This window comes from Oryza brachyantha, chromosome 7 (assembly GCF_000231095.2).
Source record: "Oryza brachyantha chromosome 7, ObraRS2, whole genome shotgun sequence".
Classification (NCBI taxonomy): Eukaryota; Viridiplantae; Streptophyta; class Magnoliopsida; order Poales; family Poaceae; genus Oryza; species Oryza brachyantha.
Window position 1 is genome coordinate 10,801,678 of NC_023169.2, and position 25,414 is coordinate 10,827,091.

At 38.8% G+C, this 25,414-nt stretch overlaps 2 protein-coding genes across 2 annotated transcripts; one reads left to right on the forward strand and one right to left on the reverse strand.

Annotated features, from left to right (window-relative positions):
* Window positions 1–580: 580 nt before the first annotated feature.
* On the reverse strand, window positions 581–5,200 carry LOC102711274. Its single transcript, XM_006657642.2, has 4 exons — window positions 5,044–5,200; window positions 2,139–2,229; window positions 1,781–2,048; window positions 581–1,156 (listed from the first exon to the last, which is right to left on the reverse strand). The coding sequence occupies exons 2-4, from the start codon at window positions 2,220–2,222 to the stop codon at window positions 1,008–1,010; spliced, it is 501 nt and encodes a 166-aa protein (XP_006657705.1). The 5' UTR covers window positions 2,223–2,229; window positions 5,044–5,200; the 3' UTR covers window positions 581–1,007.
* Window positions 5,201–5,443: 243 nt separating this feature from the next.
* LOC102719603 (DNA mismatch repair protein MSH4) lies at window positions 5,444–19,752 on the forward strand. Its single transcript, XM_006658499.3, has 24 exons — window positions 5,444–5,559; window positions 6,766–6,969; window positions 7,057–7,092; window positions 7,191–7,303; window positions 8,082–8,127; window positions 8,681–8,727; window positions 8,841–8,948; window positions 9,192–9,267; window positions 10,892–10,964; window positions 11,073–11,218; window positions 11,402–11,487; window positions 11,922–12,061; window positions 12,129–12,268; window positions 12,353–12,403; window positions 13,929–13,992; window positions 14,541–14,684; window positions 14,794–14,861; window positions 14,974–15,032; window positions 15,120–15,276; window positions 16,022–16,074; window positions 16,170–16,268; window positions 17,338–17,452; window positions 18,722–18,844; window positions 19,242–19,752. The coding sequence occupies exons 1-24, from the start codon at window positions 5,455–5,457 to the stop codon at window positions 19,407–19,409; spliced, it is 2,421 nt and encodes an 806-aa protein (XP_006658562.2). The 5' UTR covers window positions 5,444–5,454; the 3' UTR covers window positions 19,410–19,752.
* The last annotated feature ends 5,662 nt before the right edge of the window (window positions 19,753–25,414 follow it).

Consider the following 25,414-nt stretch of genomic DNA (forward strand, 5'->3'; position numbering starts at 1 on the left):
TTAGTTCTCATTTTTCTTTAGAAATAATATTATATTGATCGAAAATTGCAAATCGAGAGATCGGTTGGCTAACAATGTATAAACACCCTCTATCCAGATGAGCTTTTGTAGTACTATGGAAGTGAAAAATTTTTATTAAATAAACATTTTTATCAAGTAATTTTATTACTAAACCACCAGGCAAATTTTTTTAAAAAACTGAGTCTTTTGGTCACGCCAATGTTGGTGCTGTGGCAAGACAGTTGTCACGTAGCCTGATCAGCGGCGTGGCAAGATAATGCTGCCACACCACTAATGATGATGTGGTAAGCTATTTCACCACGTCAATATTGGTGGTGTGGCCAAAAGGTTTATACGATGAAAATATTTTCTCCGGAGGCTTAGTAATAAAATTATTTATTAAAAAGGTTTAAAAAATAAAAAAAATTCTATGGAAGTTCAGTGCAAGCATCAACACGCCTCTTCCAGCTGCACCACCCAAACTTAGGGATGTCATGGATCGTCGTGCAAGTAATTCAGTTCAACTAACTAGATGAAGTTCTCATTTTCAACATCGTAAACATCAAAAGTTAAACTCGAGTTGGACGGAGGGAGTATCATCTGCTAAGAACTTTTGTATGACCTGAAATATTTCGATCATCGACGAGTAGCACATGCAGAAGCCGGCTTTCCCATTAATATTGGGAGTCTGAAGCCAAGTACTGTCATACACGCTCAATGATAAAGTGCCCAGGTTTATCGCAATCCTAACCTACTCATATAATTCACGAGTAATGATAAGGAATTAAGGATCAAGGCTGCATAGTGCCTACGACACATCAACAACAGCCTAGCTAATGTCACAGCACAGAAGAACTGGACCACATGGTCCAAGGAACAGCATCGCAGTTGATAGCACAACCAGTTAGCCCAACGGATGCTTCGTTTCAGTTTCAGTTTCAGGGGATGCACAAGCAAATCTTGTCGAGGGATTTCTGTAAGCCCAGCCGATCCTGATCCATCTGTGCCTACTTGGGTTTATCTGTAAGACTGACGAGGGATTTCACGATGCCAGGGCTGATCCTGTCCGCAAGGGCACCTTTCTCCGATATCACAAATGATTTCTCCTTCACAAAGCTTTGCAGCTTCTTGGTGTCGTAATCTAGTCGTTCTTGATCTGTGGCACACATTACGAAGACAAAACCATCAGTACTGTCTCAAGGAGCTGGACACATAAAATTATGTTGGAAGTTAATCAACGGCGGAGGGATATTTCAAGGGCCACATGGCACATGAATGCAAACAGATGTGGAATGGCACAAGTTTGTGAACATAAATGGCAAGCTAACTTGGTCAACCAATTGTAACAGAGTCATTTTAGCATTTCTCACTAAAAAAGTACCAATAAAAATGGCACAAGTTTGTGAACATAAAAGGAGAGCTAACTTGGTCAACCACTTGTAACAGAGTCATTTTAACATTTATCATTAAAAAAAGTCCGAAGAAAATGTGAGTTACAAACAGATAGGGATCCACATCGCTGTTTTACATGTTAAGGTTATGCCATTATGAGCACGCACCTAAGCGCCTTGTTCTGCTTGAGATGTACTATTGTTTTTCTTTTGAAAAATACAGCAACGAAGTAATTTGACAAAAAAACTAGTTAGACCTCCTAGAAACCCACAAGTGAATGAACTTAAATTATTGACCATCGCTGCACTTTTAAAATGGATGGTAGATCTTCTTCCATGATGACTATTGAACGTTCCTCGACAGTATTGAAAATAGATCAAAAGAATACCTTTATCTAGAACAGTGTGGGCCACATGAAATGGAACACGAGCAAAGATATCTGATCCTGGAAACATTAGCCATGTATCTTCCTTGGGGTCATGATCCCCACATGTTGGGCATATCTCCTTTACCAGCTGCCTGCCAGAAGTTCCTTCCAACTCTTTCATTATGACTTCAAAAGGGGTAGGAACACTAGTTTTGGTTGTCTTGGCTCTTTTCCGGAGGGCTGTCAGGGCTTCCCTATTAGCATTCCTCATCCTATCATTTTCCACTAACTGGTTATCACAGAAAAATACAAAGTTATCAGTATTGAGACCTACCTAATGTTTCAACAAGAAAAATGCCAGTCAGCAACTCATAAAGACCTGATGCCTTGCCAGAAGAAGTTGCTCTGCATCAGTTTCAATGTCAACCAGTGCTTCTTGAAGCTGCTTCATTTTGGGATCCATTATAAAACTACAAGACAATGCCATTTAATTTGTAAGCTAATCATCTAAGAAGAGTACATGAATCTGCCCATTACAAAGAAATGTACACAGGTTCTCCACAAATCTCTACAGCTTCAAATTTTGGTGTTATCCTATCCACCTTTTAAGACAAGACAACCACAGGATTACAAAACATACATACAAAAAAGATGCATAGAAGAAAACAATGACCTAGAAAAATAGAGCTAATAGTAGAGAAACAATATGGAATGGGCCTTGGATAGGGAAGAGTCTCAACAAAGGATGGTGTGCAGGGCCGCTCCTAACTTTTCAAGGGCCCGGTGCGAAGCTAAACCCAGAGGCCCTTATCATACTGTATGATAATAATCAATATATATATATATATATATATAGAGCAAGACTAATATGTACACCCCCTTAATATAAGCTATTCTATATCCCCCTCACTTCTAAGACCTCCCAAGGCCTATCCCACCTCCCACCCCTCTTTTCAAAGGCCAAAAATCATCTCTATCTCAATTAAAGGTTGGTCAAAGAGTTCCCCCATGGGTCAACCCCCTTATGAGCTTCCTCTCATATCTATCTAAGCCCACCTAATACAGTAACACGACAACTAATTTACAGTAAACATATCTATGAGAGATCTACATTTTTAAAACACTTTTTTCTAACAATGTGGTACAAACGTTTTTAAAAAATAATATATGAGGTGAGAGATAAAGTTGTTTAAAGTTTAAAATCTTAAGAAATATCTATAAGTGCAGTAACAATGTGTCTTCTAGTAGTAATAACGCTATGTTGCTATAAAATATGTGTATTGTTACTGCACAGTTGCAGTAACGTCATGATATAATTGTAGTAACATCGCGATATACGTGCAGTAACATGTGTGTTGCACAATTACAGTAACGTCGTGATACAAGTACAGTAATATCATGACTGCATATTGTTGCTACAGTACAACTAATCCATGTGAGAGAGTTAAAAGATTGTATTTTCAATCTTTAAAGAGCAATATCTCATCATGTGTTTTATATTATTTTTCAAAACCGTTTTCAACACAATGGTTAAAAAAATGATTTAAAAAACAAGATCCGGCATGACTATATTTTAACGTTGTTACTGTATTTTATAAGACATGTTACTGTATTTTTGTCTTCGTATTACTGCACTTTTTAGATAGACGAGAGTTGATAAAAGTGAGGTGTAGAGGAAGGTCAATGTACCGATTTGACCAGCGGGAGAGAGCTTTGACCAGACTAGAAAAGTGGTTTTGGGCCTTTGGAAGGAAGTGGGAGAGGTTTTGGGCCTTATGAGGGGAGGGGGACATAGAATAGCTTATTCTATGGAGGTGCACATATTAGTTTTGCTATATATATATATATACTTGTGTGTGTGTATATATATATATATATTTATGTGTGAATTATTGTTGTATATATTTAAATTGCATTTAGAAATAATATTTATATAAAAAACATGGTACGTGTTATCTCATAAAAATTTTCTGACGTTTTAAGGGTGTGTTTAAAGTTCACGAAAATTTTTGGATTAGGTATCACATCAGATGTTTGACCAGATGTCAGAAGACTATTTCGGCGACTAATTAAAAAACTGATTACATAGGGTATCCGCAAACCACGAGACGGATTTTGTAAGCATAATTAACCTATCATTAGTGCATGTGAGTTACTGTATTAGTTATGGCTAATCATGGACTAATTAGGCTCAAAATGTACGTCTCGTAAATTTCTTCCAAATTATGCAATTAGTTATTTTAAAACTATATTTAATGATCTATACATGTGTTGAAAGATTTGATGTGATGGGTGAATGAAATTTTTTGGAACTAAACAGGGCCTTAGATGTGAAGCCATTGATAATGACACCAATATCAATTTCATCCAATAGTTTCTTCTCAATGCATAAAGATGAAACTAGTTAATAGATGATAGATGAATATCAAAAATTTCAGAATGTATCGGCATGAGTAGGGGTAGGGGCCCCCTAGAATTTGGGGGCCTAGGGTGGCCGCACCTCCAGCGCCCCCTTAGGGCCGGCCCTGATGGTGTGACACATGAAGAGGAGACCTAAAAATCTAAATGTCCCAGACTGAAGTTCTTAATCTACTGGATCAAATTTTCAATATGAAGATATGTTTTATAACAGAAGATGCATTATAGAGAATTTTATCTCATCAAGGAAGACATAATGAGATAATTTTAGTTAATGCATACCATGTGTAAATCAGGATATAATAAAGCATGTAAAATCTAGATGAGAGAAAACCTTGAACTACTTTGTTCATAGGTTGGGCAACAGAACTTAGAGTGCAGAAATTTGATAGATGGATACAGTGTTCAGGAATGGATATACATCCATGGTTCTGCCTTATGGTGTCTTTGTTCATCCAATAATATAGGAGTATAACGTATATGTTTTATCATCTACAAGACTAGCATCCTACCAAATGGCATACTGACAGCTGATGTGTAGGAGTATAACGTATGGAAAGGCAAGAAATTCTGGTACAGGCATAATGCCAATCAATGAGATTTAACAGCTCCAACAGCAAAAGTGAACCAACTGTTGAAAATTATTTCCACCATTAGTGGCCTCATGAGGATCATTTTGATAGTCCAATTCCAATTACGTGAGGGAGTCTGTCCTGATTGATCTTCCCTGATGCTTTAGTGGCCTCATGAGGATCTATACTAGCACCAACCTTTCGGGAATCACATGATCACATCGCTATAATAGTTCAGCAACCACAGCAACTCATTTTCAGATTTCAGAGAGGAACCCCAGGAGGGGAACAAACCTACGAAGGGGGGGAGCACCACCAGCGGCAGCGGGGGAGGGGGCGCCGCCTTTGCCGTGTCGCGGCCGGCGAGAGAAGGAAGAGCTTGGCTTGCCTCTGCGGGAGGGGAGCCTGACCGCGGCCGCCGCTTGGGGTGGCTTGGAGACGGCGGCGGCGGCGGGAGTAGGCAAGGCGAGGGGAGGGGATCAGGATGGGCCAGCATATATGATGGGCTTCCGAAAGAGGCCTTTTCTGGGCCCGCAGGCCACTCCCCGCTGTGCGGGCCTTCGCCATGGGCCCACGAGCCCAAGTCTGGGGGTTATAAAACCAAGGAAGGAGCTCGCCGTCTTCTGGCGCAAGCCTCCTCGTCCTCGCCTTCTTTCTTTCCACGCGGATTTTTTTTTTCCCACCGGAACGCGGAGCTCGCCGGAGATGGTGGGCGACGGCGCGGGCGCCCCCGGAGCCGGAGATGGAGGCGGCGGTGGCGGCGACCGGTCGAGCTTTGTGATCGGCCTCATTGAGAACCGAGCCAAGGAGGTGATGCTTCTCACTAACTCAACCCTCCTCCTCCTCCAACTAGTAGTCCCCGCACGCATTTTGCTTGTCGGATTGCTCGCCTAGCCCGTCCGCTAGCTTCCTAGTCTTCTCTCGCAAGGCGCCGAGGGTTCCCATTTCCGGTTGTTGTCCTTCATCTGCTTGGTTTCTTCTCGGTCTGCTCCGCGGATCGTCTTTCGATCGTGTAGGCTTGCGTATGCGCCAGCGCGGGGGTGGGTTCTGGTCTCTGCCTGCAGATCAGCTGGCCGGATTGGACGGCAGGGTTGATTTTGCGTTTGGTGGAGCTCGCGTTCTACGGCTTCATTAGTGGCCTGATTTGAAGGTTTTTGGGGTTTTTAGGATCGGCGCTCCATTTCGAGGCCGATGAGAGCATGGCTATCCTCGATCGTGCTGCTCTAGCGGTTCAAATCTAGTTGTTCTGATATGTACGGTAAATTGCTGGAGAAGTGCGCACAATTACTGCAGTGTCCCGCTGACGGCCGTTACATTTTCTTCATACGCTGAGGCTGGTATTTCTTATATGTTGGGAATCCGGATAACCACCGGTCAAAGCCATTTCAAAGACGTCAGAGTGTAAGGTATTCCCTCCATTCCATATTATAAGACTTTCTGCCCTTGTCAAGGAGGTTTATATGTGTGCTAACAAATCTAGACATATATATATACAAAACATATACATTGATACATGATGAATATAGGCAAACGTAGAAAGTCTTAGGAACGGAGGGAGTAATAAGGAATAACATGTGGGAAGGCATTTTAAATACTATGTTAGCTGTCCTCCAGGCTTGCTTTAAGGAGTTGCAAGTTCATTGCAAACAGAAAAATGCATTGGATCACGGTGCTTTGGTGCTTCGTGCAGAAGAGAGAAATTTGAACAAAAGCTTAACTCATGAACTTATTATGTATGAATAGCCTGTGAAATGTTTTTCCAATTGTACACATTTGTTTTTATCATTTATCAATGAACAAGATCCTCTGAGGCTCTGACCTCCGTGTCACCCTTAGTTTTCTTATTGTAATTTGTATCTTATTTATAGAAGCATCTCAAATTTTTTGGCAATGTTGAATACTTTGTAGTGCCTGTTTTGGAAACAATTGTGATATTAACATGTGTGGTTTGTCTGTGCACATCAGTTGATGTGAACCCAAAAATTTTGAGGATTTATCGAGCTAGTACTTTTGCAGGTTGGGGTTGCTGCTTTTGATTTGAGATCAGCCTCACTGCACCTTTCTCAATATATTGAAACCAGCTGCTCATATCACAATACAAAGACATTGCTGCATTTCTATGACCCTATGGTTGTAATTGTGCCCCCAAACAAAACAGCAGCAGACGGTATGGTTGGAGTTTCAGAGCTCGTTGGTAAACATTTGCCAGCAAATAAAAAGGTGATTGCTTCCATTTGCAACTTTGTTCTGTATTTTCTCATAATAAGGACCCACTTTCGTTTAGTCTAAACAGAGTTCACATTTTAGATAACAATGGCACGTGGCTGCTTCGATGACACAAAGGTATAATGTTTTGTATTCCTTCTAACCTTTTGTATTTGCTTAATTGTTTTGTGTACAACTGCCGCTTAACATCATACATATTCTTGTTTGCTTTTAAGGGTGCTGTTATGGTTAAAAATCTTTCAGCTAGAGATCCATCTGCACTCGGTTTAGATACTTATTGCAAGCAGTACTATCTTTGTCTTGCTGCTGCCTCTGCAACAATTAAGTGGTACGTGTGCCCAGCACATTGATACATCACTGGGCTGCAACGTTTCCATCTTCAGGATTAAGTTAATAGCTTCTATTATGTATCTCCCATGAATATCGTAGTGTATTGCTTCAATATGGACACACCGGCTGGCCAAATCTGTAACTTATTTTTCTATTTTTTTTTTCAAAATGTAATTGGAGGATGTGAACTTACTAGTCAGTATCCAGTACAACTCTCAATGCAATTTACTTATTAAGTTATTTTGTATTTTTTCTGTTACATCTCCTACTCCCTCCGTTTCACAATGTAAGATTTTCTAGTCTTGCCTAGATTTATATAAATGCTAATGAATCTAGATATATATACAAATTATATATACATTCATCAATGGATGAATCTAGACAAGACTAGAAAGTCTTACAATATAAAACGGATGTAGTAACATTTTATAGGAGTTACACGGAAGCACCATATTTGGTGATACTATTTGTTATTTTATACAATGCCCCTGTATATTTGTTGCTATTTGGTCCATTCAAATGAAAATTGAGTTCAAGTTATAAACTCCAGAAAGGCTTCTCAAGCTCGATCTTTTAAAGCTTATCTTGGATCATCAAAATATATCTCTCATGTTAGCTTTTATCATAGTTATATATAAGTATTTCATTCCTTGCATTGGAATGGAAATGAGGATAAAACCTTAAATGTAGCAGGGGATAAAACCTCATGTTAATAGTGTTTTTAAGTATCACATGATTGATGATTCCGTGTCAATTTACTTTGTTTCTTCTTACAGGATAGAATCAGAAAAAGGTGTAATTATCACTAATCACTCATTATCAGTAAGTTTTTGGGAGTTTTATTTCATATAAATTGCTGTTAAGCCTACTTTTCACTTGTAAGAATACGGAATTATGTATTGAAAATCTCGTTTCGGTGACTTCATTTCCATGGGCTATGCTGCTTTTGCTGATTTGAAAAAAAAAATACATTATCTCTAAAAACGTTGTTTTCAAGTGAGATTAGATCATTAGTGTTCATGCCAACCAATTGTGCACTTCGCTGTAGTTCCCTGATTAGGTTATTCCTGTACCTTCTGAGTATTGGTTTATGCAGGCTGCATGTGCTCAAATGTTTTGATAGCTCATGCAGGGTTTAATATTTTTCTTCAATATGTCCAATATCACCTGAGCATTTTGTTCTGATTGTTAGAAGCAAAAGAATTAGGATTTCCTACATGTAAACAATCCTGAAACCTTCATATGACATTCATCCATTTATATTCCATACTTTCATATTCTGTAACTTTTATTATTATTATTTGTAATAAACTTTTAAAATGTGGGTTTCTCTAACTATTTGTTATGGCTTACATATGTATGTATATCATTTCAGGTTACATTCAATGGCTCATTTGACCACATGAACATTGACTCAACTAGGTAGTCTTTTGGATTATTCATCTAGTTAAATTAATCAGTATTATATGTAATTTGGTTAATCTTCTTCACCACAATCTGAATTGCCTTCTTTGTTTCATGTATCCACCTACCAGTGTACAAACATTGGAAATTATTGACCCTCTTCATACTGAACTGTGGGGATCTGGCAACAAGAAGAAAAGTCTCTTTCAGATGTTTAAGACTACAAAGACTACAGGAGGGTATGGCTTTCACATCCACAAACTACTTTTACATATATTTGCACTGCAGGATAAGCTGAACTTAACGTCATTTTTTTACATTGGTTACCATAAATTTCATCTTTTTTCCATTTGAACAATCTTTTCCTGAGATAAAAATTTTATGTCAGCTTCAATTCATGTTACGAGATATGTTTTACTTTGTTTAGTCTATATTGGAAAATGAAGCACATTCCAGCAATTCTCTTCAACTTGCTTGTTCAGGACTAGACTACTAAGAGCCAACTTGTTGCAACCGCTAAAAGATATTCAAACAATCAATACTCGTCTGGACTGTTTGGTAAGTAGATCTATCCTTTATGTTATTATCAGTTCATAAATTAAAATATATGTTTGATCGTATTGACCATATGGTAATCCTAACTTTTCAAAATTCCAAAGCATGTTAGGATAAACTATATTTTGCACATTATAAAATTTATCCTGTCATACTAGTTTGAAATTAATTAGGTTTTGGTTGCTTTTTTAGTAGAGTTAATTCAATGTTATTCTCTAGGAAAACTAAAAAATGTACAACCTTGGGAATTTTGGGTGTTTAGGCTTTCCTGATATCTGAAGTCTGAAAAATCCTATTACTTGTGCAAAGTTAGTATTCATTCAATGTGATACTTACGGCAGTTTCCTCACTCACTATCAGATTTTTATTTATTTATTTATTTTTTGCCGGGATGGCCAAGGGCCATCCAAATTTCATTTAAGGAATGCACAATGTACAGGGGGGTGTCCTAGGGACAAAAGAAAGTAAAGGCCGTTTAAAAACAGCTAAGTGGCCCCTTCAGGGGTCAATACAGCACAGCAGAACGGGGGAAAGAGTATCAGCTTATCCCCTACATCATACTGCTAACATCTGTAACAATTCTTCTTGTGCATACTGGATAGACGTGTAAGCTTTATCTATTTTTTTCCAATCTTTGCACGGTGCAACAGAGTGTAAGTTGTATATTTGTTTTTCTTTTGAGGAAAGGTTAGTACTAATTTCTTATGAATGCATTCTGGGATGGAGGAAGTATCTTTGTAACCCCCTTCCCCCTAAAAAGAGTAATAATGCAATGAAACTACTTTTTGAGGAAAATATATAGAATATGATATTCATGGATCCAGCCTAAACATTCAAAATAATGGATGCTCAATTTTTGAATGCTGACTTGATGTATGTGCAAAACATATGTTTTCGTGAATAAAAAGAAGGGTACTCTGTATGATTCATATGTTGTACTTTGATATGCCATACGCAGGCTTAGTTAAAGAAAATACAATTTCGAAAATGAATACACATTGAATGCTGTGTGTTATGGCTAGGTTCTGGATCTTCTAATATGAAATGAATTAACTTCACGGAGTATGAACCATGCCCTGTGCATCTGGAATCTTAGTGCATAGAGCCTTAAAATGTAACTTGGAAGTTTGTACCAATTGTAGTTTGTTTCCTGTTGGAGCAGTTGCCTGTAAACAAATGGAGAAGTACACCACAGCCATTGTGAAAGAATTTTCATGAGATGGCGAAGTAGTACTTCTTTTAATATTGAGGCCACATTCTTTGGGAGGTTAGGTTACCGGCATGAAAAACGTAGCAATATATTAGTACACGATTAATTAATTATTATCTATAAAAAACTTAAAAAGTGGATTGATATGATTTTTGAAATGAACTTTCCTATATAAAATTTTCGCAAAATATACACCGTTTAATAGTTCGGTAAGCGCGTATGTAAAAAACGAGGGAATCGGGGTTAGTTATTTGGGGAAAGAACGCAGACTGATATGCAATGCTCCTCTGCAGGAGTAAAAGTCATCTGGAATCTGGGATATAACAAGTATATTTAGTTACTAATATTATCATTGCAAATCATCAGTAATATATCCAATAAATGCATGTTTCATTAATTTTACATTTTAAATTTTAGGATGAGCTAATGAGTAATGAGGAATTATTCTTTGGCTTGACACAAGGTCTTCGCAAGTTTCCTAAAGAATCAGGTGAACTTATCTCCTTTTCTAAAATTCTATATCCTCTTCTCGCTGTGCAACACTGCAGATAGTATGGTTTCTACTGTTAACAACTTCCATACTATTATTATGCCTCAGATAAGGTTCTTTGTCACTTCTGCTTCAAGCCCAAAAAGGTTACTAATGAAGTACTGAAGCCTGCTAATGGTAGAAAGAGCCAAATGCTGATTTCTGACATTATTGTTCTAAAAACAGCTCTAGATGCCATACCATTCCTCTCCAAGGTATGATATGTGTTCGTCCTAGTATTCCATTTTGCAGTTTATTTTTAATCTTAATTATTCCTATTATTTTTCATTTTGTTTTTTTAAAGACGTGTGTTATTTTGTTCATCTAAGGATAAATGTCTCCGAGAAACATATCAATCTACCTTTTCAAGCATGTGATGTGTAGCTCTCATCACACAGGTTCTGAAGGGGACAAAGAGTTTTCTTCTTCGCAACATTTATCAGACTATATGTGAAAACCCAAAGTACGCAAGCATGAGAAAGAGGTATTGTTTTCTGACATATTCCCTACCGTATCAAAGGAAAAATTAAATTGAGACTGAAGACAGCATGTAGACTTCAGGTTCTTGCATATGGCTTTGGATTGACATATTGGTCTTGCTTTCGTTTGTATATTTGTGTTTAATTCTTACTCCCTCCGTTTCACAATGTAAGTCTTTCTAGCATTGCTTAGATTCATATAGATGCTAATGAATCTAGAAACATATATGAAGTATATACATTCATCCATCAATGAATTTAGGCAAAGCTAAAACGACTTACAATATGAAACGGAGGTAGTAGTAAATACTGCAGGTATATTAGCATTATCTGACTATAATTATGTTCATCTATATTTTAAATAAAAAGTATGTCCCTCTACATTTTAGTTAATCATTCACCTTTTGTTTTGGTTGTATGTTTTCTCTTATGATCCTAGAATTGGGGATATCATTGATGAAGATGTTGTTCATTCAAGGGCTCCTTTTGTATCCTGCACTCAACAATGTTTTGCTATTAAGGCTGGTATTGATGGGCTGCTTGATGTTGCTCGTAGATCTTTCTGTGATACCAGTGAAGGTGTCTATCTTTTCATCTTTAATTTTTAATTTTACTTGACACAGCTTTAACGTAATACATTTTTCAGCCATACATAACCTCGCCAACAAGTACAGGGAGGATTTTAAGCTTCCAAATTTGAAGATACCATATAACAACAGACTAGGATTTTACTTTATTATACCCCAGAAGGACATTACTGAAAGGCTCCCTAATAAATTTATACAGGTATCTGGATATCCCTTTTAAACCAGCCTATTAGCATACCTGTCTGTTGCTAACTGAATATTTGTGAATCTGTAAGCAACTTAGGTGGTTAGACATGGGAAGAATGTCCACTGCTCAAGCCTGGAGCTTGCTTCGGTAACTTTATATCCATTGTGTTATCATCCTTGTTCATTTTTAGTAATTTGATACTAACTGCCAAATTGCAAATTTAGCCAAGCAATTCTTTTTTCTAAGATGCAATTTTCAAGTGGAATATGTGTTAGCCAATAGTTAATCATTTTGTGTTCTTTTGTTTTCCCTCAAAGAAAGGTTCATCTTGTTTAAGTGTAACTTTTTTATATAATGGATTAAAACCTGGCCTCTACATTCAACAAGGATGTACACAGCCCACAAAATACAAAGTACTTAGACTAATATCTTACACAAGGAAACACACTTAACATGAGCATTTGGACTCCATAATATCCAAAAGAAGACTAACTATCAAGAAACTAGCAAAACAAGATACTAGCCCTCAACTTTTGATCTGAAATTCCACCTAGAAGTTGAGAAGAACTCCCAACACTCTTGCACCCCTCCTTCACTTTGAAACAGTGAAACTATCTTCTTTAAGCAACAACGGCCATTGACGTGTCCAGTATGTTCCTTGGAAGATTACTTGTAAGGAGTTGTCTTGGATCCATTGAAGACCGCATCATTTCTACAAAGCCATACTGCCCAACAAAGTGCTGTATCCAAAATTTCCGAGGCCTTTCCAAGCAAATACTCCTCTTGGCCTCCATTATGTCCTGCACTTTCATTCAGCCTTGCACTATCCTTCTCATTCTCCTCCTCATCTACTCCATCTATTGCCATGTCATCAATTTTTGCTCTTTTTGCATTCCTGTCATTACGTCCCTCCTCTTCCTGTTCATCATCTTCTCCTCCCTCTCCAATATCTATATCCACCTCATCTCCATTGTCATAAAAAACCCTCTTCTCAATATCAAATTTCAACTGAAAATAGTGATCCCCAATCACCACATCTAGACTCTTCGGGATTGATCTAGGATTCAAAACAGCCACTAAAATTCTTCCAAAGTCACCCTTTCTTGTGGCCATCATATCCACCGTTGGAATATCTCCCAACAAAGATCCCACCGCCTATAAGGTGGGGTATTCCCTCAACTTCTTCCTCGGCCCAAACACCTTCACCCATAATTTTGGCGAAAGATAAACTTCTTTCTCAAACCATTCTTCAAATTGTAACCACACCCCCGTGGCAACCCCTTTCTCCTTCACATCATCACCTCTAAACGCAATGGCCTGTTGCAACTCAATTTTTGAAGGGAATGGCACCACAAAAGAATCTTCCTCATGCACCGATAGCTCCCATTTCCATTTAGTTGGAGAGAACTGAGCGAACTATTCTTTTGCATAAGCATTGGGACACTGTTAAATGTTTGTATGACTAATTTCCAAAATATTCAAAAGGTACATTGTCTAAACATATCTCTGAACATTATTATTTTTAAGTGTAAGGTATAATTTCATCACAGCTACACATGAAATAAGCTTTTATTTTATTTTATTGATTAGTATTGACAAATACGATATACTGCTGGAGAGTTTATTTCTTCATACAGTCATTTATTACCATGTGCTTTCTACCCAATTGCAGCTAAATGTCAGGAATAAGTCTGCTGCTGCTGAGTGCTTCTTACGCACAGAACTTTGTTTGGAAGGTTGAGCATTTTTTTTCATTAGAGTTTTGCTACTTTATTTGTTGATATTGATTCGGGTTAAGCTCTGACCCGGTTAACTAATACCTGTTATTATAACTTTCTAACGATAAAGTAAGAGTTAACATGCAATACATGCATGCATAATATATCTGTTGCACTGAGATATCAAATTCTATATTTGTTGGCATCCTCCACGTAGGTAGCAGAAGTTAGTTGTTGTACAACAGAACATCATCATTCTTCTTAACTCATAACTATAGGTTTCCTGCTTTTACTTTCTCTAGCCATCCATTTTTTTGCTTTCTGGACCTGTTTTGACTGTCAATATGGCTAAATTGGCTGGACTTTGGCTGTCGATACACTTGACTAATTGAACCATCAAACTTGAAGGCAATTGTTTGGATTTATCACTCCAAATTTGCATGCAAATATGTTGTCCTAATGTTGGACAAGACTCTGGAAACTTGTGGGCAGTGTAACTCGTTTTTGTGTGGCATTTTAAATTTCATCTATTGTGCAAGTCACTTAAATCTATGCTGTTGTTTCAGGGCTAATTAATGAGATCAGAGAAGACATTGGTATATTAACGTTGCTAGCTGAAGTATTATGCCTATTGGACATGCTTGTAAATTCTTTTGCGTTTACAATATCTACAAAGCCCATTGATCGTTACACGAGACCTGAATTCACAGGTGGGCAATTTAATTCAACACTAGCAATTGAGTTCATTAAGGATTTTATTATTATTTTTATAAGTGTTGATTTGGATTCCTAATCTGCCAGTTGTTTTCAATTAATCAGATGATGGTCCAATGGCAATTAATGCTGGCCGGCATCCTATTCTTGAGAGCTTGCATAATAATTTTGTTGTAAGTTCTTCATTTGTTATCTATTTCTCAGTATGTATTCCATTCTTCATGACTTTTTCATCATTATTCGTTTTTTAAATGCAATGATATTAATACTGTTTATGTCATGCAGCCTAACAATCTCTTTCTGTCTGAAGCATCTAATATGGTTCTTGTCATGGGACCAAACATGTGCGTCCATAAACATTGTATCCAAATGTCTTTAGCAGGCTACTTATCTAGAAACTCATCTACTCTGTGCATTATCTGCTGTTGCAGGAGCGGAAAAAGCACATATCTTCAACAGATTTGTCTAATAGTCATACTTGCACAAATTGGCTGCTATGTTCCAGCTCAATTTGCATCACTAAGAGTGGTTGATCGCATATTCACACGGATTGGCACTGGGGACAATGTTGAAAATAACTCAAGCACGGTATGCAAATTCATCTTTTCAATATGGTTTGTACCTATGTCATCTTGTTATTTAACCTACAGAATTCTTCCAGAAGGACCTGAAAAAAAATGATTATATAAACAATATTGAACTGTTACTGTTGGTAGTCTTCAAGTAACAATTATCCCTTGATGATTGTTTAACATTCTTTAGGCTTGTTTCCTCCCACAATAATTATTATTTGCTATCTTAAATCTCCTGATGCACGTTACAGCTAGTCCTCAAACATAACAAATTTCTCTTGCGTATTTGAGAAAAAAAATGTAACAAATTTAAGATGTTTCCTTTTCCTTGAAGTATAGACGGTCATCTGCATTGTATGTCCAGCAGTTGGTGTTTTTCGATTCCTTGGTGTATTTTCTTAAAATAGTATAAAATCTGGAGTATCTTAACTCTTCAGATTGGTACCTGTTTGTCATACTTATGGATGACACTCCACAGGAATTAGGATCATGAGAACCCATACTATACTTTTTTTTTGTAATTTATGATGGTTAATCTTGACTTTTGAATTTGTTCCTAGTGTCATTTAAAGTCTTTCCTTCAAGTTGTATTTTCATGGACACTTGATAAAGCAATGCATGATTTCACATATAATGTTTCTTCGTTTAAGTCAAATATTTCATCAGCGGTCCATCTTTTGTGGAGTATTAGTAATTAGTATGAAGCCAGTTGATGTATAATTTTTTTCAAAGTTGCTAATAAACTTAATTTCTCTTTGCAGTTCATGACAGAAATGAAAGAGACTGCTTTCATTATGCAAAATATTTCTTCGAAGTACTACGGTTCTACCATGATGCATAGATTGAGTTACATTTGATGTTTCTCCTGTTTCCTTTTAATGATAATGAGCACATCTGTGTACATTACAGGAGCCTGATTGTTGTGGATGAGCTTGGAAGAGCCACGTCTTCCTCTGATGGGTTGGCGATTGCATGGAGCTGCTGTGAATATCTATTATCTTCTAAAGCGTAAGAATTATTAACATCTTAAGTACTCCATTCAATCCTTTTCTGTAGCATTCTGGTCCAATTTGGATGGCTCGTGATAGCTGTGTACGTATGTTTAGTACCACATTACTAGTTTAGCAAGGGGGAACCAACTTATAAGTCTTTCTCCGTCCAATCATACTAACATTGAGTTAACCCTTTTACATGAAGCAAGGATAAAAATATAAGTGGTGTGCTACGTGTAAGGTTCACCCCTTGGAAATATTCATGCAGCATATTTTGAATTATCAAGTCCTGGTAAGCCCTAACTTCGAGTCCTGATAAGTCCTAACATGGAGTCTGTAGGACAAAACTTTGTGCCTTGCTTTAAATAAAAGCATGTTTTGACTTATCACAGTCCTGATAAGTCCTAACTTGAATTTTGTAAGACAAAATAAATAACTTGTGCGCCCTTTAGCTGCTTTGGGCAATAGAGAGAGAGAGAGAGAGAGAGAGAGAGAGAGATGATGGTTTTGTGTAGGTTGTCATACCTAAATTCTTAGTAGATGATGAAATGGATAAGCGCAAAACAGATAAACCAGAATTAAATCTACATGCATTCTTTAACAGATGTTTTCTTGCAATAGTTTTGAAATTGCATGCTTTTATGAATATAAGTTTAGGCCTCTGCTATTAAGTTCCCCGATCCATCATTTTTATAGCCTATTAATGCCTTGCTTGGCATTTTATACAATCATACGATGTTCTCAGTTGGTTCTCATCTTGAATCAACTATTTTATAGTGGTTAGTGCAACAACATTTACTAACCATATTATGCTCACCTTAAGACCGTGCTAGTGTGCTATATACGATCAAGTTTCAGATCCCATATTTACCTTATGACCTAATAATTAAATGTTAGCAGTTAGTTCATCATAATGCCTCGGGGTTCTTTCATGCTAGATGCAGTTGGTCATGTTTGGTAAATGTTGTCAGCTACAATGTGCGATTTATTAGTTACTGATATAGCCTTTTTTAAGACGAGAGCATCCTTGTTCAGGAAATCCTTCTATCTTAGTAGTATCACTATCGCGTCTTTCACCCATGCAGCTACACGGTGTTTGCCACACACATGGAGAGCTTGTCAGAGCTTGCAACCCTTTATCCAAACGTGAAGATCCTCCATCTTGAAGTTGACTTGAGAAATGACCGTCTTGATTTCAAGGTATGAGCCAATTCATTGAGCCTTGCTTGCTTAATTAGGTTCACACCACTAAGTTTTACGGTTTTAAAATATATCACTACTATTCATCTATTTGGAGTCATGTCATTATAATTTAACCATTATTTGATTTATGCCACTGCTTCCCTGTTCAAAACATTTTTTAAATTTATAGACTAAATTATCCTCGTCTTTTTCCTTCATCCTCCTCTCTTTTGTTCATCTTCTTCCTCCTGAAGATAGATCTCCAAGCTCCCCGAGTTCACCCCCTCCTTGACCTTGAGCTCTCCTTCCTCCCTGCCGATCTCCATACTCTCTTTGGCAACTGGCCAGTTTAGGGAGTTGCTGTACACAGCAACCACATATGCAGATCCAGCCGTGACGAGAGATGGCCTCGATCCGGTTGCTATCTTGCTGCTGAAAATAATCTTCTGCGGTCCATCTCGTAAATTCCTTTGGTCAGATGAAACAGAAAAACACGGGTGAGAAAAAAATCCATAAGTTTTGGATAGAAGGACCCAGATCGATCAATCTAAGGCCGGGTAAAATATACTTCCTCCGTTTTACAATGTAAGACTTTTTAGTCTTCCTAAATTCATATGAATGCTAATAAATCTAGACATATATAAATTATATACATTCATCAATTAATAAATTTAGATAATACTGAAAAATCTTACAATATAAAACAGAGGTAACGGAGGTAGTACAAGCTATAGTGCTATACGAGTGACGAAGCGCCAGTAAAAAACATTTTGACATCTCCTTCGCCGTGTTGAATTCGGACTTTTCCAATTTCCAGACCGCCAGAGGGGGCAGGCAGCCACATCGCCGTCGGGGTGGCTCTGTTCGTTTAACGTTGTCACCACCATCGGGGTCTGCTAATTAGATCTTAGCACATCCAGGAAGAAAACTAGTAGAGGCAGTAGTTTATACCGGTGGTGCTGTAGAGCGATGGTTCACACGTGGAGCAGCGAAGTAGTAGTAGCCGTTCTCCACCGTGGTGGCTCCCGGAATCAGGCGCTAAAGTTGGTCCTCCGCCTGGCCCGTGGGAAAGATGTGATAAATTGGTCCAAAATTTTTAGAAAATGCATTGGAAGGGTAAAGTGGCATATATCTAATAAGGATAAAGTTATAATGATATGACTCTAAATAGGTAAATAGTATTGATATATTTTTAAAATATAATATATATATATATATATATATATATATTGACATGAATCTAATTAATCCATGTCAACATCATGGACCATACCATCCCTACATCAGTTCCGGTTGAAGGATGGTGCCCGAAGAGTACCGCATTATGGTCTTTTGCTGGCAAAGGTGGCTGGCCTCCCTACTTCAGTGATCGACAGTGCAACAAGCATCACTTCACGGATCACAGAACAGGTAAATCATCGTGGTACTGATTAGCTGAAGTCGCTAGCACAGTGCGTAACTGTTTACATTACCTCTAGGGATAATGGTAAATTTACCACTAGTTTAAAACTTTACTGTAAAAATATCATTAGAAAATTATAAAAATACCACTAAAACTATTATTCGAGTGATATCTTGTAATTTAGAAAAAACAAAACAGTGACGAATTTATAAAAGCCCCCTACATTTTAGAGGATGCTTACGTTACGTGGAGCGACTGAAATTGAGTACCCATTTTCCTGTCGAGGGTCTGGAGGTTTTCTTTTTTACTTCCAGCACTTGCTCAATCTGCCTGAGGGGTTTGGTTTCTTGTACAAGTGCGCGCTGATAACGTCATCGAGTTAACCTTTTTACTGATCCGGCGCAGGAAATGGTGAGGATGGATGCCAACTGCGAGCAGTACCGGTCGCTCCAGATGGCATACCAGGTCGCGCAACGGCTCATCTGCTTGAAGCACTCCAACCAAGGCGATGGCTACGTCCGACAAGCGTTGCAGGATCTCAAGTACGGCTACGCTGCAGGCCGCTTGACATGACAAGTGCTACAGCCAAATTACACCAACCTAAATATAGTGCTTTATCTAAAAAAGAGGGGATAAATGCAGTACCGTGCCAGGAGCTGGTCCGATAGCAAGTTAGCAACCCAGGATCGGTCAACAGCCGCAGTTGGTATGCTCCCTTTGCTTCCGTGAAACGGCCGCGTAATCCTTGCCACTGCGTTGGTACTACCGTCACGTAATCGAATTCTTTTTTTTTTCTCTCGTATTCGGATTTTGTAGCTGTATCTTTTTTATAACATGACTAACCACATCCCGGGATAACGTACATGGATGGGAGAAATTATGAAAGAGCTATTAGTATTACTTATTACTTGAGTGATACCTGGTAATATTATCAATCATCATATCAAGTATCACATCATACTAACTGATTTATTCTTAGATGATATTAGATGGTGTCTTATGGTACCATCAGTGCAGTTGGCGAGGCAGTGCGGAAGGGAGCAACACGAAGGGGTGGATGCGGAGCGCATGGGGAGGCAGGCATTGACACGCAAAACTAACGGAGGGGAGCAGCGTAGGGGGATATCAGCGTTGGTGGCGAAGCAGCGCAGGGGGGCGGAGGCTGAGCAGCGTGGGGGAAGTTGGTGTTAGCGGTGTGGTTGGCAACGGGATGGGGCCGCGGATGGTAAGAACGGCCTGCCTCCAAAAACCATTCCTGGCCCCGGCCCCGAACACGACGAGTTCAGGGGAAAAAAAAACATTCCTGCCCCTGTCCTCAGTGGATCCCCACCCTCGACCGGAGACCCGTTGGCCTTGAAAAAAAAGATGAAAATATTAACCTGGTGCCGCAATAGGAGAAGAGGGCGGCGGGCGATGCCCACGAGGCTAAATTGCTCCGTCCCTACCCTCGTCAAGCTAGGGCCCTGCTGGGGCCGTCCACGCTAGAGAAATTGTCATCCCTATAAAACAACGTGGAGGGCGGTGGGATTTAGGTTTTGTTTGGTTTATGTTTGGAGAAACAATGGAACAGTTTTATTAAAAAGATCTCGTACGAATGGGAGGAAGTTCGGTAGATTATCTGTTTTATAAATCGATCATCCCCTGCATCTATGTTAGTGTGGTAAGGTTGTCACGCTAAATATTCTACATGTAGTCTTGTCGTACTAGTGGTGATGGCATGACAAAAAAGGTTTATAAGCTAAAAATATTTACTTCAAGGTTTAGTAATAAAATTATTTATTAAAAATATTTAAAAATAAAAAATATGACACCATTAATTAGTACATGATTAATTAATTATTAACTATTAAAAATATTTAAAAATAAAAAAGTATGATTAATTAATTACTATGTCTACACTCGGATGGGCATACCCAGGCTGCGTTCAGCAACTTGCTTATTAACTACATGATTAATTAATTATTAACTATAAAAATTAGAAAATAGATTAATTTGAATTTTCCAAGTAATTTTTCTATAGATTTTTTTTAAAATCTGAGGTTAAGGTTAAGAAGAGAGAAATGAACGGAGCCCCACTCTTGGACACTAGACGCAACTGTGCGTGGAAGCATCTCGATCCGGACGCATGGGTTGACCTCCTCACACAGTTCACTCTGTCCTCTGTTTCAAGCTACTTTGCTTTTAGCCCTAAATGTAACTCTCACTCATGTACTCTGTGTTTAATAATAAAGCACGAGTTGTTTCAAAAAAAAAAAAGGACAGATAAGTTCGCTGCTGCTTGGTTGTCTCGCATAGCGCCCGCATGACACGGCCGCCTGACTGCAGGATACTCAAAGGACTCGGAAATGTACTCGAGGGCCACTCTCACCTACATGGGCAGGAGCAGATAATTGAGGTAATCGTTTGATTTTTCCATACAAAAACCAAACGATATATTAACAAATAAAACATAATTTATAAATAAAAATTTATATACGTGTTTTAGTGATGTAAAAGAAAATGTCAAATAATAAACTATGATAAAAAACTATAAAATTAATTTCAAATTTAAAATTAAAAATTTAAATTTTGACTTATAAGTATAAGTAGAAACAAAAAGATAAGGCATATTGCCTCGTCGACAATATCTCGGTTTGCTTCTCTAAATTCTCCAAAGAAGTAAGTCAGGGTATTAAGGTACAAATGATATAATATTTCTTTGACTTATTCGGGCAAATCAAAACCAAGCTCCCAGTTAGTGGCGGAACCGGAAATAAAATATAGATGGGGCGGACTCGTCAAGGGCAAATAAACACAACCCATATTATAATATTGTTATTAACATATTAAGGTGTAAAGAGCATATATGACTTCTTTCATTTCACAATAAAGTCAGATATAACAGTATAATTTAGCATAAAAAAGATAGCAGAAGACCTATCCGTCTAAAAAAATAAGGCAATTTCATAGTTCAGTAAATGATATATTTAAGTAATACATAAAAAATACCACTAATAAATCACTAGTGTGCCATGACCTTGCACTATACAGTGAATTAGCAGTGGCAGCGAGCACTATGCTGTCTAAGAGAAGTTATAACGGGCCATGATTGCTTGTTTTGTTCACTGGGCTGGGTTGTGGCCGTCGGGATCGCTTTTTTCATTACTTGCCTGGCTTGGACAGTGTCTTGGACTGTGAACCAACTTCTTGGGCTGGGCTGCAGGGGGGTGTGGGTGGGGGCGACGTGGGCTGTAGCTGGATCGGTCGTCCCACCCTGCCCAATGGATAGTTCCGCCACTGCTCCAAGTAAACCACGACCCGTAGGGAAAGTGCAAAGTAACATTGTCTCAACGTTAGAAAACAAGTTTCCAGTGAATCATATAACGAGCCCAAAACCTACGGGCTTGTAGTGCCCTTTTGTCGTGCTGGGAGGACCAAAGATATGTGGTCACAAGCCTAATTAATGTTGCTGAGACGTACCTTCCACTCTACTCCACTCCAAACTACTGTACTCCGAGATGAGCCTAGCATTTGAAAGTGCTCACATAAATTTTTGTTGAGCTACTAAATAGGTGGAATGCACGATTTTTTTATATATTACTTGCTTCAAAACAGACGGCGTTCTTCTTTCTTTTTAGCTTGGACAATCTTATCACCCTTTAAAAGTTGCTGCCGTGTTTCTCTCCTTAGCCCTGGCGAGGTGGTCCTAATAATGACTGGCTGATGTACCGCATCCAGGTTGCTGCAATGGGACGCGATTCCTCCGACTTAAAGTCAGAGGGACGTCGGTCCCTGACATGTGGGCCCCACTGTTCACGGACCCACATGTCAGCCCCTCTGACTTAAGTCAGAGGATCCCGTTCTGCTGCCAATGTTGCTAGCAGGATTCACCAAACTATTTGCAGAGCCAATGCCACTGCCTAGCTGCACAGCGTGGTTACTGTGAAAACCGTGATAAATTTGACCTTCAAACATTAGAATGCAAAATCTACTATAGGCATAATTTTGTTGTGGTTTTATCGTGGTAATCGTATAGTTTGTCGTGGAAGAAATTTTTTTTGAATATGAATAAATTTCATCCAAATAAAATCGCCGGTTGCCGCACCCTAGTGGTAAGTCCGGTTACTACAGCTAGGTACCATGGTGGTAACCGGTGGTTTCGTGAACCTGGGTTTCTAATACCTGCTCTAATTGACGCAAGTCCACTTGCTGACAGCTGATCGCTTCTTTTTGTATATAGATTTTCATTTGAATAAAAGTAAAGTGAGGAGAAACTTTCATTTGAATAAAATCTAAATCACAAACCTTCGGGGCTACTGCACAAAAAATTCCATGTTGTCAATCCAGTTTGTTCAAAATTGTTGGAACTTCTGAAAAAAAAAACAGTTGGTCAGTTTATAATTAGCATTAGAGTCGGCTTTTCTAACTAGGACTGCCTAGGTGACACATTCTACAAACTACATATTATAAGTGTCGGTTGTCGATTAACCGGGACAAAAATATATCATCATGGGATTCAAACTTGTGTAGATTACAATAGCTCATCTTAGCAATCTCAACTAACACTAAATCTTAATAGGATTGATTAACATTCCATTTATCCTTTGGACCCAAACGTTTGTAACAAATATTTTGGCATTTACGAACTTTTCAGCAACATAGTTTGAGATCTTATCAAGATATACACATTTTCACATTTTATAGAAAGTTCGTCTTCATTCAATTTTCTTATAAATGTAATGTTCAAAAATATTAATGCCTCTCTCTATGATGAATGGACACTAATACATAAGTGTTGCTTGATAATATTAATTATTCCCTTTCTCCTGGTATAAGTGCTTTCCAGCATTAGGACACGTATAAAGATTGCTAGTTGCTGTCTTTCTCGCGTCTTTTTCGATTAAAAATTGCTGATATGGATGAGAGAGATGGTAGGAGAGAGAATACCTGTTGTTTTGTATGATGCCGGCTAGAGAGATGATTCCAGCCGAAAAAAACCGAGGCAGTAGAAACTCAGCTTTGTACGCGCTTCGTCTCTGCATCGAGTCAGCCAGTGGATCAAATGTGCAACGACGAAAAATATAGAGCGTGGGCGCGGGAACATCCAGCGGATCGAGGACCGGATCAGCCTGCCTTCCATAATCCGACATCAGCGGTCGGCGGCCTTCATTCCAGTGCTCGGCGGCGCCCCCCCTTTGTCATGGCGTCGCGCTCCTTCCGGTGCTCGGCGGCGGCGCCCCCATTGTCCAGATCCAGTACCCCCAACGCCACGCTCCTTCCAGCTCCAGCGGCGAAGACTCCTTCGTCCAGCTCCAGCGGCGGCCGCCGGTCAACTCGCCCCCACGGGCGGGTGTTGCCTCGGTGCTGCACTACTGCTGCATCTTGTCTGCTTGTCTGCACTGTTGCCACAGTGCTGCACTGCTGCTGACTGCTGCTGCATCTTGTTTCCCGGTGCTGCACTGCTGCTGCATATTGTCTGCTTGTCTCAACTCTCAAACTCTCGTCTCTCTGTCCTTCTTGGAGTTTCGGTGAGTACTAAACTACTACTGGTCTAAATCTCTGAATTATCCAAAATCGTAATTTTGATACAAAGATAAATTGGTTTATCATTTTATCTACTTTGTGACTCTATGTACTAAATTTATTTTTTCTCTAGTCTTTACATCATGTATGCTATGTCCATAGGTGATAGGTTTATCTAATATTTAAAATTTTCAGTCCATGACTTCGGCAAATCGAATTAAAAAATATGACTATGGCCATGATAAGCGTAAGAAGAAAAAAAAAATATAAGAATCACAAGGTCCATCTGATGATCAAATACTAAGCTATCAAATATATAACACAGTCCAAAGTAGTTTCATTTTATTTTCATCAACTAAGTTTAGTGCTATGTCAAGATTTTGTTAAGATTTTGCACAGGGCCTCCAAATTTTACGGCACAGCTCTGCCCATTATCACCGTGCCTACACATTGTCATGCGATTCATGGATGGTGGACAGAAGGACCCATCGGAGGTTCAGTCTTCCCCCACCAGCGCCGGCACTGCCTTCCCTCCTAGACCAAATTATCATGAATTTTTTTAATGGAAAATCATAAAATTAGAGGGCATCCGTGAAAAATCGCAAATTTAGGGTCTTGTCGAACTGCCGTAGTTCAATAGGACCCCTATCGAACGGCCAACAGTCGACTGGGGAGGAGATCGGACTAGATAGCTAGCGTTGCAGTTGGGCAGGGCCTGTCAAACTGCCCCTGTTCGATAGGGGGCCTGTCTAACTTTGGCAGTTAGACAAGCCCCCCTGTCGAACCGCCAAAGTTAGACAGGCCTCCTATCAAACTGTGGCAGTTCGACAGGTCCAGCTGGCTCACTAGTCGAATGGGTGGTGGGTCCTGTCGAACTCCCTCCATTTGATAGGCTCCAGTCCAACGTTCACCGTTCGATAGACCCCTAAATTTGTAATTTTTCACGGATGGCCTCTACTTTTGTGATTTTCCATTAAAATAATATTAATTCTTAAAAAAAATTCAATTTTCATCCTTTCTCTCCATCTTGGATACCTACAACCATCAATGGCAGACATGTCAGTAGCTCTAGCTCT

Bases quoted from the DNA above. Each gene is read 5' to 3' on its own strand.
- LOC102711274 (XM_006657642.2), bottom strand. From the start codon at position 2,222: ATGGATCCCAAAATGAAGCAGCTTCAAGAAGCACTGGTTGACATTGAA. The intron at 2,049-2,138 runs GTCTTTATGAGT...TGTGATAACCAG, and splicing joins TTCTTCTGGCAAGGCATCAG to TTAGTGGAAAATGATAGGAT. The intron at 1,157-1,780 runs GTATTCTTTTGA...TGTGTGCCACAG, and splicing joins CCACACTGTTCTAGATAAAG to ATCAAGAACGACTAGATTAC.
- LOC102719603 (XM_006658499.3), top strand. From the start codon at position 5,455: ATGGTGGGCGACGGCGCGGGCGCCCCCGGAGCCGGAGATGGAGGCGGC. The intron at 12,269-12,352 runs GTATCTGGATAT...TAAGCAACTTAG, and splicing joins TCCCTAATAAATTTATACAG to GTGGTTAGACATGGGAAGAA. The intron at 14,862-14,973 runs GTAAGTTCTTCA...TATGTCATGCAG, and splicing joins GCTTGCATAATAATTTTGTT to CCTAACAATCTCTTTCTGTC.